Source organism: Plutella xylostella, chromosome 10 (assembly GCF_932276165.1).
Source record: "Plutella xylostella chromosome 10, ilPluXylo3.1, whole genome shotgun sequence".
Lineage (NCBI taxonomy): Eukaryota > Metazoa > Arthropoda > Insecta > Lepidoptera > Plutellidae > Plutella > Plutella xylostella.
In genome coordinates this window covers 2,123,763-2,143,160 of record NC_063990.1, presented here as the reverse complement: position 1 = coordinate 2,143,160, position 19,398 = coordinate 2,123,763, and the positions used below count along the sequence as shown (strand labels likewise).

Below are 19,398 nucleotides of genomic sequence, written 5' to 3'. Positions count from 1 at the left end.
AACTCTAATCTAGGCAATGTTTGTGGTTTTTTGCATGGAGTGACCTTTGTTTTGGCGGCCACTATGTTAAGTTGCGGCTCTCCTGGCTTATCGCGTGTCACGCTGTAGACAACGCAGGCGTAGGCCTTCTCTGATGAGTCGCAGAATGCGAACAGTTCCATCTCCGAGTTTTCGGTGTATCCCAGCCATCTCTTTATCGCAAATTGATGCATGTTTGCTAGTTCTGTTCTTAGAGTAGACCATTCTCTTTGCGTTTCGTCGGGTAGTTCACTGTCCCATCCCAGTTGGAGCTTCCAGAGTTTTTGAAATAGTATTTTGGATTTAATCGTTATAGGCGACAGCCAGCCTAATGGGTCGTACAAGGTCGATATCTCGCTGAGGACTTGTCGTTTTGTTGTTGTTTTTGTTGGTTTATTTGTAATTGTTGGTGAGAAAATAAATTCATCACTGTTCGGGTCCCATCCAAGGCCCAATGTTTTTGATGTTTGTGCCTCCGTAAAGTTGAAGTTTCGAGGGTTTCTCTGGCTGTCAGGAAGGTCATTTACGAGGCTGGGCTCATTGCTAGCCCATTTTCTAAGGTTGAATCCTCCTCGTTCTAGTAGTTGTATGAGTTCGTTTCTCGTCTGGCGAGCTTCTGAAACGGAATGCTCTCCAAATATTGCGTCATCCATAAAGAAATTGTTCAGAAGTACAGGTTTTGCCTTTGGGAAGTCATCTCCGTCGTCTTCCGCCAGCTGTTTCAGGGTTCTAAGTGCTAAATATGGGGCTGCTCTTGTTCCATAGGCAACACTGGTAAGTTGGAACTCCTGGAGTGGTTCGTTGGGGGAGTCTCTCCATACGATCTTCTGTAATGGTTGGTCTTCTGGATGCATGGCTATGAATCTATACATCTTCTCTATGTCGGCTGTGAAGACAAAACGGTACTGTCTCCATTGCAATAAGATGGTCTGCATATCTGCTTGTAGATTAGGCCCCCCTTCCATTAGATCGTTGAGACTCTGCTTAGAGCTGGTTTTGGCTGAGCCATTAAAAACTACCCTTAGCTTGGTTGTTACAGCGTTCTCTCGTGTTACTCCATGATGGGGCATGAAGTATTCTAAATTGTTTCTGTTAGATGGTATCATGTGACCCATGTCCTGGTATTCTTTCATGAACTCCTTGTATTGTTGTGAAAAATTGGCGTTTAACCGCAGTCTACGTTCAAGCTGTTTAAACTGGGCTACCGCCTGAGGCTTTGATGTTCCAATGTTCTCCTGATATCCAGCTTTCATAGGCAGCCGTACTTGGTATCGGCCGTCTGTTAGCCTTGTCGTTGTTTTGTTATAGAAAGTTTCGCAGGAATTTTCTGTTTCTTGTTGTGAGTCATCGTGAATCTCTTCCTGCTCCCAAAATTTAGCCAACTCCTCGATATTGGTGATTGTTACATGGCATTGATAGGATTTATGTTGCCCACAGATGATCCACCCAAGATGTGTCTGTTGGGCAATTATGTTGGACTTGTTTGTTTTCAGCAGACCTTCCATTACAATTTCAGAGTAAATATCTGCTCCCAACAGCATGTCAATGTTGTCAGATATGTTGAATTTAGGGTCCGCCAGCTGAATGTGTTCTAAATGTTTGAATATTTGTCGGTCAATTGTTTTGTTTGGTAGCTTTTTTGTTAGCGTATTCATTATTAAGGCTTCTGTTTTAAATGTATATTCGCTGTTGATTGCCTTGCAGGATAAGTTGACCATACCCTTGCTTTTGTTTGATGTTGAGGCTCCGATGCCCGATATGACAGCCTCCAACTTCTCTCTCTTAAGCTGAAGTCGCTGGGCGGCATCCTCTGTTATTAGGGAGATTTGGGAGCCTTGGTCAATTAGAGCTCGCAGTGTATAGTAAGAACCAGTGGATGATTTAACTTCGATTCTGGCTGTTGCTAACAAAACTTCATTTTGTTCATCATTCCACAGATGTGTACTAACGCGTTGACCTCGACTCGACACCGCATTCCTGCTATCCATTGCTTCGTGTAAAAGGGTGTTATGTGGCCTGTTGCACTGCTTGCATTTTTGCTTTGATGTGCACTCTTTTCCATGGTGACTGAATAAACAGTTGTTACAAATACCTAATTGCACAACTGTTCGGCGGCGTTCGTTTGGTGTCATATTCAAGAATTCTGAGCAATTGTACAGTCCGTGTTGTTTGTTGCACCGCGGGCAAGTTATCGCAGCCACAGCGTAATGGAATGCTCTTTGACCGCTTCCGTAGCTTGAATGTTGAGTGTTAGAGTTATTTTTGTTATCAGTGGAATATTTTCTAATTGAAGGAGGAGATTTATTATGCTTCTGTTGATAGTTTCGGCCTTGTTTTACGCTCGATTCCATTGCTGCAAATTTATTTTCCAGATATCCCAAAAACTCGCTTAATTTAGGTATTTCTCGGGGGTTGTTTATGGACTCGATAAAATCTTGAGCTGTTTCACAGTCGAGTTTCTGCAGTAGTATATGTACTAGAAGAGGATCCCAGCTTGAGGTCTCAATGTTCAAATTTGTTATTGCATTCAGGTTTTCGAGAGTTGTATCATGCATTCGTTTTATTTGAAATGACGATGCTTGTTGGATGGAAGGTTGATTGAGCAGCTCATTAGCATGGTAGGAGAATAGCATCCTGTTGTTATCATATCGCTGCTGCAGGATACTCCAGCAGGTCTCATAGTTACTCGCACTGATTGGTAGATGCTGCACTAGTCGCTCTGCTTCACCTCTTAACTTGGACTTGAGATGTTGCATCTTCTGGGCACTCGAAATAAAAGAATTGCAGTGTACTGTTTCCATAAAAAGGTCTTTAAAAGTGGTCCATTGAGAATAGTGACCACTAAAAATTGGTAATTCTATTTTTGGTGCCGATTTTTCTTGATGATGGTGAGCCCATATTTTTTGATTGATTGCTGTTTTTGTTTGTTCGTATTGAATTTCTAAGCTGTTATACTCCTCTTCGTAGGTCGTCATGTTCTCGATTATATTGTCCAATTTCCAATACATCCTGTCAACGTTCTCCCATCGCTGGGAAATTGTTCTTATTTTGTCTTCCAGCTGCCATTTTTCTGTTATTTGTTCGATGTTCATGTTGCGAATAGACCTCTCAAATGCCTTTATATAAGATCGGTGTTCGTTTAGCATGTTTTGCGTGTTGTTATCGTATGTTTCCGAACTCAACCCTCCAAAATTGTTATATTTATCAAACTGTACCTCAGGTGTTCCAAAAGTCTGCTCCTTTGGGTCACTTTTGTTTTGTTCCTGTACTCCGGAACCACTCGCCAATGCTTGCTCCACATCAACCTGTAGCTTGGGTTTTTCCATGCGTACACTTTGTTCCAGCTGTCGCCTGGATGACAGCATCAAGTCTCTTGTTTCGTTGTACAGCACTTGCACTTTTTCAAACACTCGGCCCTCATAATACTGGCCTGTTTTCTCCTGCCCTGTTAGTTCCAGACGCGTATTGTTTGTTTCGAATAATTTCCAATAGCTTTCCAGCTGATGAAGACGCTCTTCATGGTAGTCAGCAGTTTTTCTCGCTTTCGGATCTTTCTTGAAGTTAATGTTAATTTTCTTGATTTTCTCCACAATCTCACTTTGTTGTTGTAAAATATCGGCGTAGCTCGACATGTTGTTGAAATGTTGTTGTATATTGAATGTTGTTAAATGTTTCTGTTAATGTTGTGAGTTGCTCACGGTCCAGGTTCTGATCAGACTGTTGATGTTCTGTTCTGTGTTGCCGCAGGCACTGGTCGTACCAGGAATTCACTATTCAGCCACGTTATGTGCGCACTCTCAATCTAGCCGGGGAGGTCCGCTGGTGGAAGGCCGACTAAACCGATTCGCTAACGCAGAAAAACAGCAAAAATCCCGACACAACTTCTTCGAAGGACCAAAAATGTGGGGTTAATTTCCCACACTGTAGTAGATGTTGTAGATGTTATAAGGGTTGTTCTCAGTAGAAAGATGAATCACTGGACTATAACTTTATTTATATGTTCACACGGTAAAGGTTACGTGGCAACTGGCGCTCCGTAATAATGACGTATATAATTTGCTTACTTCTACTCAATAATGTTATTGCTAATGTTAATGTAATTATGATCTTATTACTATGTATATAAGAATAATAAATGTACGATAGGTATCTACTCGTACACCTCCGGATAACCTCAATATGAAATCAAGATATACATAATATATTATTATGTATGCGGTAGATAGTAGAGTATAGATTACATATTGGAAGAAATTATGATTGCAACAATAATTGTGAAAATATATCTAGTGTCGGAAAATCTTGATTTGCATTTTCTTCATGTTTGACTTGAGGTATTTTCATTATCATTCTTGTATCTCTAATTTTTTTTTAAACTATCAATGCTTAAAATATAATAAGTAAGTATTCATGAAGTAAAAAAACCTGTAAAGTTAAGATTCTATAAACCTGGACTACTAAATTTATTTATTGCAACTTAGAAATTCATTTGGCAATTGTTGATTTTCATGTTTCACGCCTCCGCTCATTTCAGTAGCAACAGTTGGTGGCATGCGGTGTTGCTCTCTTTTAACAGATAGGCGCTTGTATCGTCTAACTAAGCATCCATTCAGTAAAAAGGCAATTGCAATCAGTAGCTACCTGTTATGAAGTTGTGATACGTTATGGCTGTGAACCCTGCACACAAGGAGTGGGATACCGGATACCATCCACCTGGATCAACCTACCCTGGATTAGCCTAAGCCTTAGAGAGGTACATCTAGTACTTAGACTTACTGAAAAATGCTATATCGACAATGATGATGATGATGTCTTGAGTACCCAATACGGACATAAATTAGCAGGAACGAAACTACGTGGTTTTGAGAAGATTTCTCCATTTGGTTAGATCTTGGTCAGCGAGCAATGATCCTCCCACGTCATCGCCATAGTTTTGGCTCATCCTCCACAGAACCTCGCTGGATTGCTTTTATGTTATCCTGCCAGGTAAGAATTTTCACCGATAAGAGTTCTACATGGCTCACCTATACCCTCATTTTGTGGACGACAGCTGCCTGTGCATAATGTAAATTTTGGGACATCCACAGGAGTACAGGAGTAGTATAGGAGTAAAGGCTAGAGCTCAATGACCTCTATACATTTACTGTATTATAGAGGTCAGTGCTAGAGCTAGACTAGCTCTTGTGTTTGACATTGATACGATAAGAAGAAGAATGTCTAGTCTAGCCATGCCGAAACAAAATAAGATAGCCAAATAAGGATTTGAGAATTATCAACTTTTTAACGTATTGGTTACCTTTTTTCTAAAGCTGCGTACAGACCGGCCAAACCAACTGGTTTCGTTGACCTTCGTTACTGCAATCTACCCTGTATTATGTATGATAACCATCGTTGGGCCGGTCTGTACGCAGCTTAACATATCGGTCAAATTATAGTATTTTTGTATGGCTATCTGAATATAAGAAGTCATATTATGCGGTTGCTGTTTACAATAATCCTTGACGTTCGCAGTTTACCTTATTAGCAAGGTTTTGCATTTTCCTCTTTATGAATGACATGTTTTTGTCGATTTGATTACATCATTAATTTAACTCTCTACTGCGCTCAAAATGGCCATCGGAATTCCAGTTACTTTGATTGCTTTATTAATTACTTAAAACTTATAAAGTCATAACTCAGAATGTAGAAACAACCAAATTTTTTATGTTATAAATATAAATAATATAAATTGAATTAGACCTTCTTGACTTACATCTTAAGTATGCACTGAACAAAAAATATACTCGCCAAATGTAATTGAATCTATGTGTATGGTTTTGAATGATTAGATGTATTTTTGTCATTTACTATCTATCAGCGAAACGAAAACCTAAACATCTTCGCAAAAGAAAAGCAACTGCTTAACATCCTCGTCATGAATAATATAAATAACATCACGAAGTAAAGTTATGAAGGTTTCTATTGTGAGGCAGACACATTTCTCGCAATGGCGTCCTGTCGTCATCTGATGACGCCGGCTGTCTCACTGCTTCGTCATCAACACTCGTGCTAGTATTATAATTAAGCGCTTCAAGAGATTCTAAGTTCTACTTTAATACTATTATATTTTTGCTGTTACTAGTGTTGTTTGTATTAAAATTTACAAGAGTAAAGCTATTTAGCAAACTACTCTCGATTTTGAAAAGGCCCTTCGTCAAGTCATGTTGATTGTTGATTGATACTTACTGTCTACATCGACTGCTAGATCTAGCCCAGTCTAAGGAAGCGCCAAAACACTTTTCTCAGTTTTACTCATCCAAACCAATACCGAATATCAGCGCAATTTCGTCAGTGCAGGCAGAGAAAAACTATTTAATTTCTAAGAAGCTATCGTCATTCAGGATGTTATTTGCATCTCTCAACGAAATTGTTTATTTGAATAAAGCTGTTGGTATCATCCATCTTCGACTGTCTAAGTGTATGGCGTTTACACAGCGCTTCGGCGCTGCATCCGCTGTTCATTCGATATTTATGTGAACAATGTGTTAGGCTGTATGCTCGATTTTTGCGGCGCGCGCGCCTCAGAGGTGATTCAGTCCCGCATTAGCCCATAAGTGAGTCGCGCGTCGGCGCACCGAGTCTCCACTCTCGACCTCTGAGGGCAAATCTGATATTTTAAATTTAGAATCCCACCCCGGCATCGTGTTTTATTATTTCCTTTTTATGGCGATTCTTTTGTGATGCGCTCTTAGTGGCCAGTCTGTGTTGGCGTCTTGTGCTTACAAGGAGTTTTTTTTAAATATCGTGTGTGTCAATATTGTGGAAAATATGTCGAGGCAGTACTATACGGTGAACGATGATGTGTATGGAAGTATACTCAAGACTCACACCAACCTGAAACCGAAACCGCAGACTGATTATGAGGAGGTTTTCGAAGCCTGTCAAGGCTTAGGTAATATGTAAAATTATTATTATACTTACTTATACTAGAAACTTTAATTCGTGTCTGATTGAATTGATGCACTAGTTATCAAGCCAATTGGAACATCATAATATCTGTAGTAGTTGTAACTTCTATTGTCTCATCACAATCAAAGTGTCTACATCTTCGAAAGAAATAGGTCAAGTCAAAGGAGTAGGTACCATTTAAAACTTCATTACTATCTTGTCTCTGTGTTTCATTGATGTTAGTGGTATAAATAGCTTCTTTGTTGGTATCTTCTACTGAACAAACTTTGTTATCTACCGGGCTCTCTCCACGGTCCCTTATTATATTGTCACCCGATAAGGAAGTGATGACTGTAGTCTGAAATAAAGGTTCTTGCACACAAATCTTTTCGCAGATATATTTTATTTTAATGTAATGTCCTGTAGCCATTTACCTATTCATTGAATATAAATGATTTCTGTATTGCTGTAAATAGAGAGTGATGTATTGTGTAAACACAATATTATATCGCGCGTTACGACGCTTTCAACAAAAAAATATTTATTTATTTATTTAACTCTTTATTGTACAAATATTACAAATAAAAGTACAAAGGGTGGACTTAACGTATGTAGTTGTAGGTAGATTAAATGCCTGTTGAAATACTAAACATTCCTAAGCAGCATATAATACCTCTACACCATATAGGTATATACCTTTAAATTCCTTGCTCAACCGAAACCATAGTTTTGAAACTCTTTGTCCATCGTTGAACGATGCAACGGCGCTGTCTTATCATGTTTTAGTGTAAGAGCCCTAAAGAAGGAGTGTAATCTCGAATAGATCCACCGGTTAAAGGTTACAGCTTCCGGTGTTCTTCGAATTCTGTCTTGACACGATGTAGATTAAGCCTTGCTGTAAGACACAGATCTATACTACTTATACAACGATCTAGGGTCCTGGTATAGATCACGTCACATCATCCTCTGGATTACAAAAATCATATTATTATGTACCTAACTACCTATGTTTGACATTTACGCAGTGAAATAACGATGATATTCCAGGCACTATAAAAAATATTTTCTCTACTAAGAATGTATTTTTTATTTTTACTATTCTGTACTTCGAGAATACAGTTAGATAGCTGAGGACAGTTTTGTGTTATTATTTGGGAGAGGCCTATATCAAGCTGTATACCATGCATTGCATGTGCATCATATTGCAGCATGTGATTATTAAGTATCCATAAAATGTATAAAGGGGAAGCTTGTAAGTGTAACAAAAACGTGAATGACTAACCATTATGTACAGTTACTAAGTATATGAGGTCAATATTTTTTGTTCTTACAGTATTCGTTTTTGTTACTGGTTTCGAAATGGCGACCACGCCCGCTTCTATCAAATATTTGTACTTAATCATTACTCAAAAATTGTGCTATCACAAAAAATTTGGTGTAGAAAGCATCTCCGAAATGCCTCTCACTTATACTCCCAATACATATTACTTAGTCATACATAATTATCCGAATCTGAACCAAACTATGTACTTACCGTCCAAATTGGAGTATCTGTAACTATATGTATTTTTTATATCTTCGTAGTATTAGCATTGTCATTGAACTTTACTAAAAGTCCAGTTTCTCCAAGGACAGCGAGGTATCGAATTCGGCAAAATGTAAATTAAGAATATCCTCTTTTTTCATTCTCTTTTTGTCCAGCATCCAACCCGTTTTTTATGAGTTGGTTTACTCCCGTTTTAAGAAACATCATTCGCGTTCAATGCTATATAGTAAAATATTAAATATTTTTTTTAAGCACATGTTTTTCGATCTATCCAATTAAAAGAGTACTTAAGTACTAACTTATCTCAATGTAACCGAACACTGCATGCTTGCATCTTTTTAACTTCTGAACCGATTATGTTATCAACTGCTGATCATTCATCAAATACATCTCATCAATCCAACCTTTGTTTTACAACTTTTAAAAGTATCAGTAGATATTTACAACGGTCGTGTTGGTGTTGAATAGTTGACATTATATCTGTTACACTTCTGTATTTCTTGTCTAACGAGTGTAATTTGCAGTATTATTCTTAATTCCCGTCAATTAATCTTTCAAACACACATGTTGCAGCCAATTTATCAGCGTTTACCCCGCCATGACATCATTCAGTTAATACAGACTATTTGTTTAACTCCTTAACTGTCTTTTGCTATAAATAAGACTATTCATACACTCTGTAATCTCAACAAACGATAAAACGGTTGAATAAATTAAAAGGTCTCGCTTGACACTATCTACCTAGATAATAGAAGTTAGTATGGTTGTCTGTGATCTGAATCTTGTAAGAGATTAATGTGAATATTGTTTGAAAGTTACTCGTAATACATACTTTGTACTTAGTAGTTACTTTACTGTATACTAGGTACTAGCGTAAATTGCGCCTACCAGTTCGGTCACAATTTTCTTCATAAGTAATTCGTAAGTCTAGAAAAATTTTAGTGGCTGAAAGTTTTATTTAATGTGACATATTTAAGGATATTCTATAGTTGGTGAATACTATGAATATACATAAACCATGTTTATCCCCAAGAAGGGTCGGGCCCTTCTTACACTAATCACTACAGCAACAAATTTCTAACCAGCCTCTCATCTCCACATTCCAGACGCCCTGCTAGCAGACCTGCAGAACTCCATCAACCCTGGCCACAGAGTGGGCTCTCCCATCGGCCGGACATCGTCTCCGGGCTTCAGAACCGCGTCCCCTGGCGGCAGAACTGCTTCCCCTGGAGGGAGGACTGCATCTCCTGGGGGGAGAACTGCATCCCCTGGGGGGAGAACTGGCTCCCCTGGCAGCCTCAGCTCGCCTACGTCTACTGGCTACGGGTCTATTAATGGATCTAGGAATATCGGCTCGGATTATAATAAGCCGGGATCGGTGAGTTTCCTTTGTTTTCTTTTTATACTTATGTGTGTTATGTGTGTGGATATGTAACTTGTAGTTGTTATTGTGACAAGCCTAGTAAATTTCGATTTAACATTTCAAATATGATATGTGCCGGATTGGCGTGCTATGGCGTGATATTGTGCGTTATCGCTATTCAATTATTGTGAAACCCAATTCATAAGTGTTTATTGTAAACTTTTGAGGTAGGTTAGGTTACATACCTTTACCTTACTTGACACTTTTTTAAACTTTGTGGAACAAGCCGTAAGTGGCCGTAACATTAGGTTACCCTTAACTTTTTCCACTCCAGTTAGCTGGTAATTACATATATTAGGTAGGTTTGTATATTGAAATGACACAGCCGTTATGTAGATGAGTTCAATAACCTGAATGTAAATTATGTAGTTTTTAAATCTCTAGCTTGGTTGGTTCATTTCATTTATGAACGAAGGAACTTATCCGAAGAGGAGTGAATAATATTTAACTATTATTAGTACAAGGATAGTTAGGTGTTAAACATTAAACAAACTCCCTCATAAATTTAAAACTTGTAATTTTAATATACATTAGTATTGGAAAAAAACAAAAAGGTAACTTAATAAAAGCACGGATACACATTTTCTACGTGACAAGGACAATTTTAATATAATACATAATAATAGGTCCTATTTTAATCAAATGACAAAAAAAAAACATTACTATGGTATTAATATGACAGAATTATAATGTGTAATGTGTACTAAACCATCCGATATGGTAGGCTAAGCAGCGACCACAGGGATTGATGTTCATATGACTCATTAAAAATACTTGTGAAGAAGACATGACTAAGCTAACTGGATACTTACTGGAGAAAGGGAAACTAAGTAAATTTAAGTTAATTATTGACATTGTGGTGGGGTAAAGGTTCATCCATATTTCTTTTATTGTACAAAAAATTTGCTACATAAAGGACCAAGTTTAAAAAAAAAATTGGTAGCTAAAAAAAATTATAGGTACTTAGTGTAGGGATCTAGCTAAAAAGCCCCTAAAATGGCTATTACATACTGATAATAAAAAGGGAAATATTTATGTTGTTGTTAATTTTTACGGGTGTCTGTTTCGATACTACTGTATCAAAGTCGTCGGTGTGACCAGCTTCCCAAAATTTGAGAAATAAATGGCCATGTTTTCATTCAGCTGAATCTGCCCAGAGAAATATGTGCCAGCGCCATCTAGTTAAATTTTCGTGGACTGGTATTTGAATCATAGCCAGTATCAATGTGGCGCTTCTAACATAGAGGTCGCCAGATGTTAAAATTAATCACGGAGGGAAAAATATTTTTAATCTTAATTTTTCAGGCAACTTAATAATAATTGTTAAGAATATTCATAAAAAATATCTGCAATTACATACAACACCCAGTCTTCAAATAAACAGAAGAATCCTAACACCTCTGTTAGCCAGACATTAGCTCATACTTGGTAATAGATGATCGAAGAAGCCTCACTTTACTGCGTTTAGCCAGTTTAACATGGCTATTTGTTAGCATTCATTAGTTTGTCAAATTATTATAGAGGTAGGTATTATAGGCAGAAAACTATAACAAATCTTTCATTGGCCGTTAGTTTTTCCCTGAAAAAAGCCAATTAATTGTTATGAAAATTATATATTTTGCTAGACTATGGAGTGACATCATCATAACAAGTCATTTTCAGTGCTCGCCTATTAAAATTGATGCCAAATTTTCCACGTTGGCTCGCGTTTTACACAAATGGATGAGTTCAGTATAACGTTTTGACAGAGTCGTGACAACTCATTTACATAATTTTATGAGTGACAGAGCAAGACTTTTGTTTATCTGAGTTTTGAATAATTTTGTAAAATTAAAACGTCTAAAATACTCTCCGTTATTGGATCAAGGTCTCGAATATGCCTCATGTGAATGACAGGGATTAACGTACTTACCTCTTTGAAATAAATGAAAAATACATACTAGGTATATGGTATATCTGATAAAAATAGCGACTGTAGCTGAGTTTTAAATTGTAGCATAACACTAACACTATTGTCCTAATTGTTACTTTTAAGACCCACTTGCAGAAACATATTAAATCTAGATTTAGTGTCAAATCTCGATTTAAGAAACGTTAGTCCATTTAGGGCCACTTGCACCAACATATTAAATCTAGATTTAGTGTTAAATCTCGATTTAGTGTCAAATTTTATATGGACTGACGTTTCTTAAATCGAAATTTGACACTAAATCTAGATTTAATTTGTTGGTGCAAGGGGCCCTTAAAATTTGACACTAAATCTAGATTTAATATGTTGGTGCAAGTAGCCCTAAATGTCATTTTAGTTTGGTATTTAATTATGTCCAAAGCAAAACCAAGAGAAAAACATGAAAAAAGAGGGTCATATCGGCAGACAATATATCGATTTTACTACAACGATAATAACAGAGTGTTAAAATATTCAGGCCAAGGAAAGTGGGGCCTGTAATTTGTACAATCGATTTATTGATCTTTATAGCTACGTTTATGAACATACTTGCTCGTGTCGTATTTATAAGGTCTCTTCCGGTTGCTCTTTTCATTCTCGTAATAAAATGTTCAACAGCTTGATTACTATCTAGGGATAGTTATGTTTTTTTTCATTCATCACAGCATCATGAATCTTTACTTGCAGTTTATAGCGATGTTTCAGATGTTAAATCGAATATAAACTCTTTGTTTGTACACCAAAAGAACCAGTTAAAACAGTGAATGTAAAGTAGAACCTATTGCCAAAAACTGTTTGGTACATCCAAGGCATTGCATTGCATTGTGCGACCGTGTATGTACCTAAATGTAGATATAATAAATTATATATAACTGCATAACATAACTGCAGTATAGCCATATTATTAGGTATCAGTATTATCGAATCTCGTTTAGCCGCCGTTGTATTCTATCGACAGACACGAAATCTTCCTCCCAACCACACAAAACCTAACCTCTGCTCTCTTTGCCCACAGCCGACATACCAGAACACATCATCGCTAGAAAAGGTCATCCCAGTGAAATACACCGGCAGCTCAGCGTACGCTGGTCACAACCCCTCCTACAATGGGGCACCAGGCTACGGGAGCACCAACGGCCAGGGTGGCTATGGAAGGACTGGACGAGGGAACCTGTCAGAGTTGGACACCCTTCTTGATGATCTGAGCAATGCGAGATATGCCAACTATGCGGACAAGAGCGGTTACCATGACAGGACTGGTGAGTATTATTTATTAAATTAGGAGTGCATACAGTGCATACTGCATATCCACCAAAAATGTGCTACGCTGCGTTGCTATGGATTCTTTTGATAGTCACCAATCATATTAATTTGTCCATATGTCCGCTGGTGGAAGCGGGTTTCTCTCGCATGATCTCTGCATGGCACATGTCTGGTATATAGGCTATTAGGCAGTAGGCATGCGCAGGCTTGGATGGAGTGGAGTACGAATGCATTGGTGAAATGGAGACTATGGATAAACAAACGTTGCGCCTTCTTCTAGCGCATTGGGCTGATGATTTTAGATAAGTCTGGTCAAGAATGACCAATGTGATGGTGTGCTGGCGCTGCATGGGAGAGCCCTATGTCCAACCGTTGACGATTATTCTGCTGATGATAATTTAATTGACGTTATAAAAATGTTAACGTTAAATGTTATTTCTTGCATCGTCTTTCGCATTCTCAGAAGAAAAACTTTTGTTTTCTTGTTTTAAATTTTTGTAAACCCTAATGTAAATCCGTTCTGTTGTTTGGACGGAAACATTTGTAATATTCCCAAAATTATACATTCAATATTTCCCCTTCATAAAAATGAGGTAGGTATCGTATGAATAGCGCTCAATAAACGATAGTGATTATTAATTGATACTGGCGCTGCACAGAGTGGTACATTAATCAGGTGTCCGAGTCTAAACGATCGCCGTCGATCGACCACTTATCAAGATGAAGCCGTATTTTATTACTATACTTACGTACTGAGAAATAATTTGATGTTTCTGTTCTTTTTTGCAAGAGTTTTATTTTTAAATCTCCCACCGGCAACTTAGCACAAAAATCCCGACAATGATGAAAAATTATTTAATGAAACTAATTTTTGAAAAAGTTAGTATACTAGTAAAACTTATGACAGGCACATTTTCCGTAATGTATTAACATTTAGGTACTTGTGCCTATTCGTAGATTTATTAACCTTTTATGCAATTTCATGCTGCGCATTTCCAATATCAGCAGATATTTACGACTAGCAAAACCTATAAAATATGGTACGAAAATGTATATCCTGAAATAATAAATCTGAGCACATTTAACAAGACTAATGTTAGGTTTGGCAAGGCCCCGTATTTACTGTACACTGTTATGAGTGTAAACTAATCCGTTTGTTGATTTCTGTTGGCTAGAGTCGGAAGGAGGAAATCTGAATATTAATAAATTTATGTACTTAGACATTAATGTTCTTTGGTAAGAGATAAAGAGCCTAGCCATAACCATCCTAACCGAAGTATGAGTATTGATATACCTACAATAAGTGTAAGAATATAACTTTTATAGTTACATAAAAAATAAAATTTGATGAACATTCATATACCTGTACATACATAAGTAGTACTAGATAATGAAATAACATCAACAAAATAAACAGTCCGAAAGTTCGATGCTACTCATAAAACTTATAACAAACCTCTTGAAAAGTCCTGCGTTAAAAATAATAAAGAGAACCAAAGTCACCTTCGTTAACAGCCAAGCCATAAAACCCTTTAACGAACTCGTTAACCGAAGCCGCGATTAAACCGGCTTATTCTGGCATCTTAGCTTCATTTTTACCTACATTACGGTTTCACCAACGACTTTTGGCACACCCAGCTCTATTAATCTTTACGACATTGATTCGTCTTGAAATTCATGCTATACTTTTTTAATATTAAAAGAAACACGAATTGCCAACTTTTACGATTCTTGCCATGTCTCGAGTCGCATGTAGTTCATTCAACTTTGTCTACAATAGCGAAAGCAGCTGTTTTTAGTCAAGAAATATGTGTTATTTCTATTCTGTTTTTACAGTGAGCCATGCGTGTCTTCTACGCAAATCAGTTCCGTCAATCATTCCAAATTGCCTGAAGCAGGCCTCTCAATTAATTCTCGTTGTAGCATGGGAGGTACACTCAGTTACATTATTGAAAGCGCTTGAAAATTAGAACCTATATTGTAATATTTGTACATATCACTAAAAAGTGGAAAGGCACTTATGAATCTGACAGTACAACTAGCAGCTGCTCCAGAGGTCGAGTTTAAAATGGCGGACGTTTGCATAATTCTTCAAGAATATGATAAAATCTCGTGCGGTAGCTGGCATCGCTCCCGTGACACTGTGCCCCACCTGTTTCCCTCCTACTCTCTTCAACATAGACCAAAACATTATTGTCTATGGCCGACGTAGGCAATTGTTAAATAAACATGTTGATATGATTTGTCGCTCCATTTGCTTTCATGTTCTCTTCAGATTGTACTTTAAAGTGCTGGTAATTGGCACAGTTTACACGTAATGTCGCTTTTAACAGCGCTTAATGCTTGGCTACATTCAATTATTTTCATATTTTGACATTATATGAATAATGAATATGCACGACTCGACTGTAGGTTACCCTCGAAGAGGTGACTCGAAGCCAAGCTTTCGGGTAAAAGCTAGAGTAGAATTATATTATGTACATAGTAATTATTTATCGCATCGTTTTAAATTATTTGATAATGGTGATATAATTTTTTAAAGCGGTCCAGTAGTTTTAGGAGCCTGTTCAATACAAACAATCAAATCTCTCATTGTTATAGTATAATTGTTAGATTAGTTTTAAAGCATTATTAGATGTAACAGCATTTCTTATGAAGAGGAAAGTGAGAAAAGTACCTTGAATACTGAAGTTAGGTTCATTTTACTGAAAGAGTCTTTAATTTTTTTAAGATAAAATAAAAACTGAGTTCAAAGAATTTGTCATATTCTCGCGTGACTGACCCAGGTGTTCCCTTTTATGAGGCATTTGAAACCCTATTTATGTTATCAGAAGAGTCCAAACTCCAACCTGACCCCCCATGTTTCTTGCAGATGGGTACGGCAGGACAAACGGCGCGACGAGCCCGGCGGCGCGGCCCAGCGTGGACGCGCTGCTCGACCAGCTCAGCACCGACCTGCACAACGGGTGAGTACACACTACTCCACACACCGAGATTACTAGTGCTAAGATTTCAGACGTCGCATGGAAAAAATCTGCGACAGTAAGGCCCGGTTTCCACCAAATAATAATATATTTTATATGTGGGGACATCTCACACACGGCCATCCGACCCCAAGCTAGGCAGAACCTGTGTTATGGGTGTCGGACAGCTGATATATCTACACAAATACATAGATAGATAGATACTAAATATAAATATCAACACCCAAGACCCGAGTACAAATATCTGTCTTTAAACAAATATCTGCCCCAGAAACCGGGCTTAATCAAGCATTTGGGGCTTGTACACAAAACTGCGAATAGCCAGGATACCATCTCATATTCTATAATAATCTATGTTTGAATAACTTTACTGAGATAAATTGCCTTTATCTGTAATAGAAGAATACATAGAAACTATACTCGTTCTCATGAAAGAAGTTTGTCTCTCCGCTTCTGAAATTAGCCCTGATGTGTCTGTGGGAAGAGTTTCTAAAGTTTCAAAGGGTTCTGAAATGTCAGCAAAGCCTTTATTCAATACATGTTTATTCAATACAGTTTTTTTTGTGCATTGTAGTTTGTTTTAAAAAGTAGTTGTGATCACGTTTCAGCCATTACGCTAAGCCGATATAACGTTTATTATCATGAATGTTGTTACTTAGGTTTCAATTTAGTTGGCTGTAAAAGTTTTATCGGTCGTAAAGTACATTACGGCTACATTGTTCGCACTTATGTCTAATGCTTTCATAACATACTTAGTGAGAAAATACCGAAAATTCATGCCAATTTCACATAGTGCATAAGCTGTGCTACTTTTCCGTTGTAATCTGTTTTCAAAATCATTGCACAGTGGTTATCCGGAGATTTTCCAACTTTCGGGTCAGCCATTTTCTCATAGCCTATATTCTCCTCATCTATCATAGATTAAGTTTACATCTAGCCTTTTATAAAATGTCAATTTTTTTGTTGTTATTGTAAATCGTGCATCGCCAAAATCAATGACAATACAAAAAAACTCAAGTAACTTAAGATATCCTCAAACCACGTTACACATCAAGAATTTTCCACACGAATGGACCCAGTAACAGTATTTCTTAGGCATATCAGCCACCTTGTAGAGGTCAACTAGCGCATTACTGCTGAAACGGCTCTACTCGCCGCTCAAAACCGTACGTTCAGAAACGCGTCTCTCCGCTAAACTGCCACCTCGACCAATGGGAGGGCTTGTTGAAAAATCATACACCTACACAACTTCCGAAGCTTTTCACCTTGCGTAGCACAAAGCCAATATTCGTTTATAAACGTGACGGGCAGGGCCGTGTGAAAACTGGGGGGTCACTCTATATGATGAAAAAAAACAAGTTTCGGAGCGCCGCCGCCAGCACTCTATCTTGTTGTATTAAACGTGCCGATTGCACGACAGCTCTCGCTCGTTCGTTTTTCGTCAGTATAGAGTAACCCTACTGGGGCTATTTCTGTATCGCACGCCACTAGAATAGCGTCGACTGAATCGACAGTAACACGCGTTGTGTTGTTAATAATGGATTATCGGCGCTTTTTTTGTTTTTAAGTCGTTTAGATATTATTATGTTTTGATGATTAGCCAACCAACACACGTCCACTGTGCTCAATGAAGGTTTTTCCTAAGTGAAACGCTCAAATGCTATGTAGCGTCATCAATTTTTTTTGAAAAAAACAGCTACTGACACCTACAGGGTGTGTTAAAAGTCGTATAGTAAGCTGGAAGGGAATAACTCAGGGGGTCATCTTGAACCACATTTGTTCTACGACTTGGGAAAATCTTGAAAGAAATCCCATAATAAAAAGACTAAAAAGTCACGTGACCTACAAAGGTTCTATGGAGAACAAAAAAATCTGCTATTCTCCATAGTGGTAGAACAGAACATTCTTCCTTTAGAGCCCCATTCGGCTTGCTAATGGCTGTATTCTGTAAACATAGGTCAGCTAGTCCATTCATTTATAATTTCAGGAGACATTACTAAACTTCTAGCATTGATAATTTCAGCGGCTTTAAACGTAGGGCATCATATACAAAGTGAAGAAAGATTTGTGAGCAAATTTTTCCCACACACTACAGCATAAACAATGTCTGTAGTGACTTTTTTATGACAAGAAAAGTACCTACTTTATACTATAAAGACACCTGTATGGTTTCCTGAATCTATTTCAAAGAGTTCTACTGAAGCTTTCATAACATCTAATATTAAATGCCAGTCATTTGGTACTACAATGTTTTTAAACTTTTGGCTCAGGAAGTGATATTTCTGCCAAGAAAACTGAAGTACCTATTTACCTACCCAGTTGTTTGTATCAATATTTTAAGGGTTCCGTTGGTTACTTTCTTTGAGAGGAATAGGTACGGTAATGTTAATGTTTTCATAAATCATAAATGTGGCATTGTTTTCCGTACTCAGGTAATTTTCTATTAGGTAAATGTTTTCAAATATCAGTGTACCGATCACAGATTTGACACTTGTCGATTTGCAGTTCGATTGGATCGCTTGTATGAAAACGAGATTCCAGCTTCTGTACCGATCAGTAGCGACATTAAATATATCATACGTTTGAAATGTGTTAGATACGAATCGAACCTTCGAATGTATTGTCAAGTTGTTACGTTGCAAAAATTAAATAGCCTGCGAAATTATAATCGCAATATCAGTTTTAAAAATTCCCTCTTTCCAGAGCGATGGATGGAACCCATTTCCGCTGGCCTACTCAACTCACACTTTTATTATAAACCCGTTCGCCCTCCAAAATAAAAATAAACTCTACTTACGAAGCATTTTCAAGGCCAAAGATTAACACAGATTAATTTCATATCGTTATCATTCAGATTAAAAAGATCCAATTAATTACGTATTTTCCATTAAAAAAAATATCCGGTTGGAAGGGCCTTGTAGCGAAATTTATTGTTTGCGCTTACATACTAATCAGGCGTGTGTTGAGCGTAATTGTTTTTGGCTGCGCGCGCGCAAGAGCAGCCATTAATTTTCGCCATCGCGGGCTGTAATTGGTGTTTACCGGCTACACCCCACCTGTCCGCTCTAGACGCTGCGCCGTGCGCTTGCGCATTATTTACGCTCTCTCATTAGTTACTAGAGACATAGACGCTTGTGCCGGATAATTTAGGAGACGTTTTATTAATTGGGACAGCGACGGAATGGCCAACTGAAATAGATGTCCGTATTCAGGCGTAAATGTGTCGGCTGGAGGTCTTAGAGGATTTGATTTAGGATGTTAGGTATATTTTACTGGACGACACAATAAT

General features: G+C 37.7%; 1 protein-coding gene across 5 annotated transcripts in view; it reads left to right on the top strand.

Moving 5' to 3' along the window:
- Nucleotides 1-19,398, top strand: part of LOC105394261 (paxillin) — a 51,771-nt gene that overhangs the window by 26,748 nt on the left and 5,625 nt on the right. For 4 of the 5 annotated variants that reach the window (XM_038118129.2, XM_038118127.2, XM_038118125.2 and 1 more), the window contains exons 2-4: nt 9,598-9,869; nt 12,878-13,121; nt 15,998-16,091. In XM_038118129.2, coding sequence (XP_037974057.2) covers nt 9,598-9,869; nt 12,878-13,121; nt 15,998-16,091 — 610 coding nt within the window. Of the gene's footprint in view, nt 1-6,621; nt 6,950-9,597; nt 9,870-12,877; nt 13,122-15,997; nt 16,092-19,398 lie in introns of those variants that run through there. The other variant, XM_038118126.2, reaches the window with a different exon arrangement.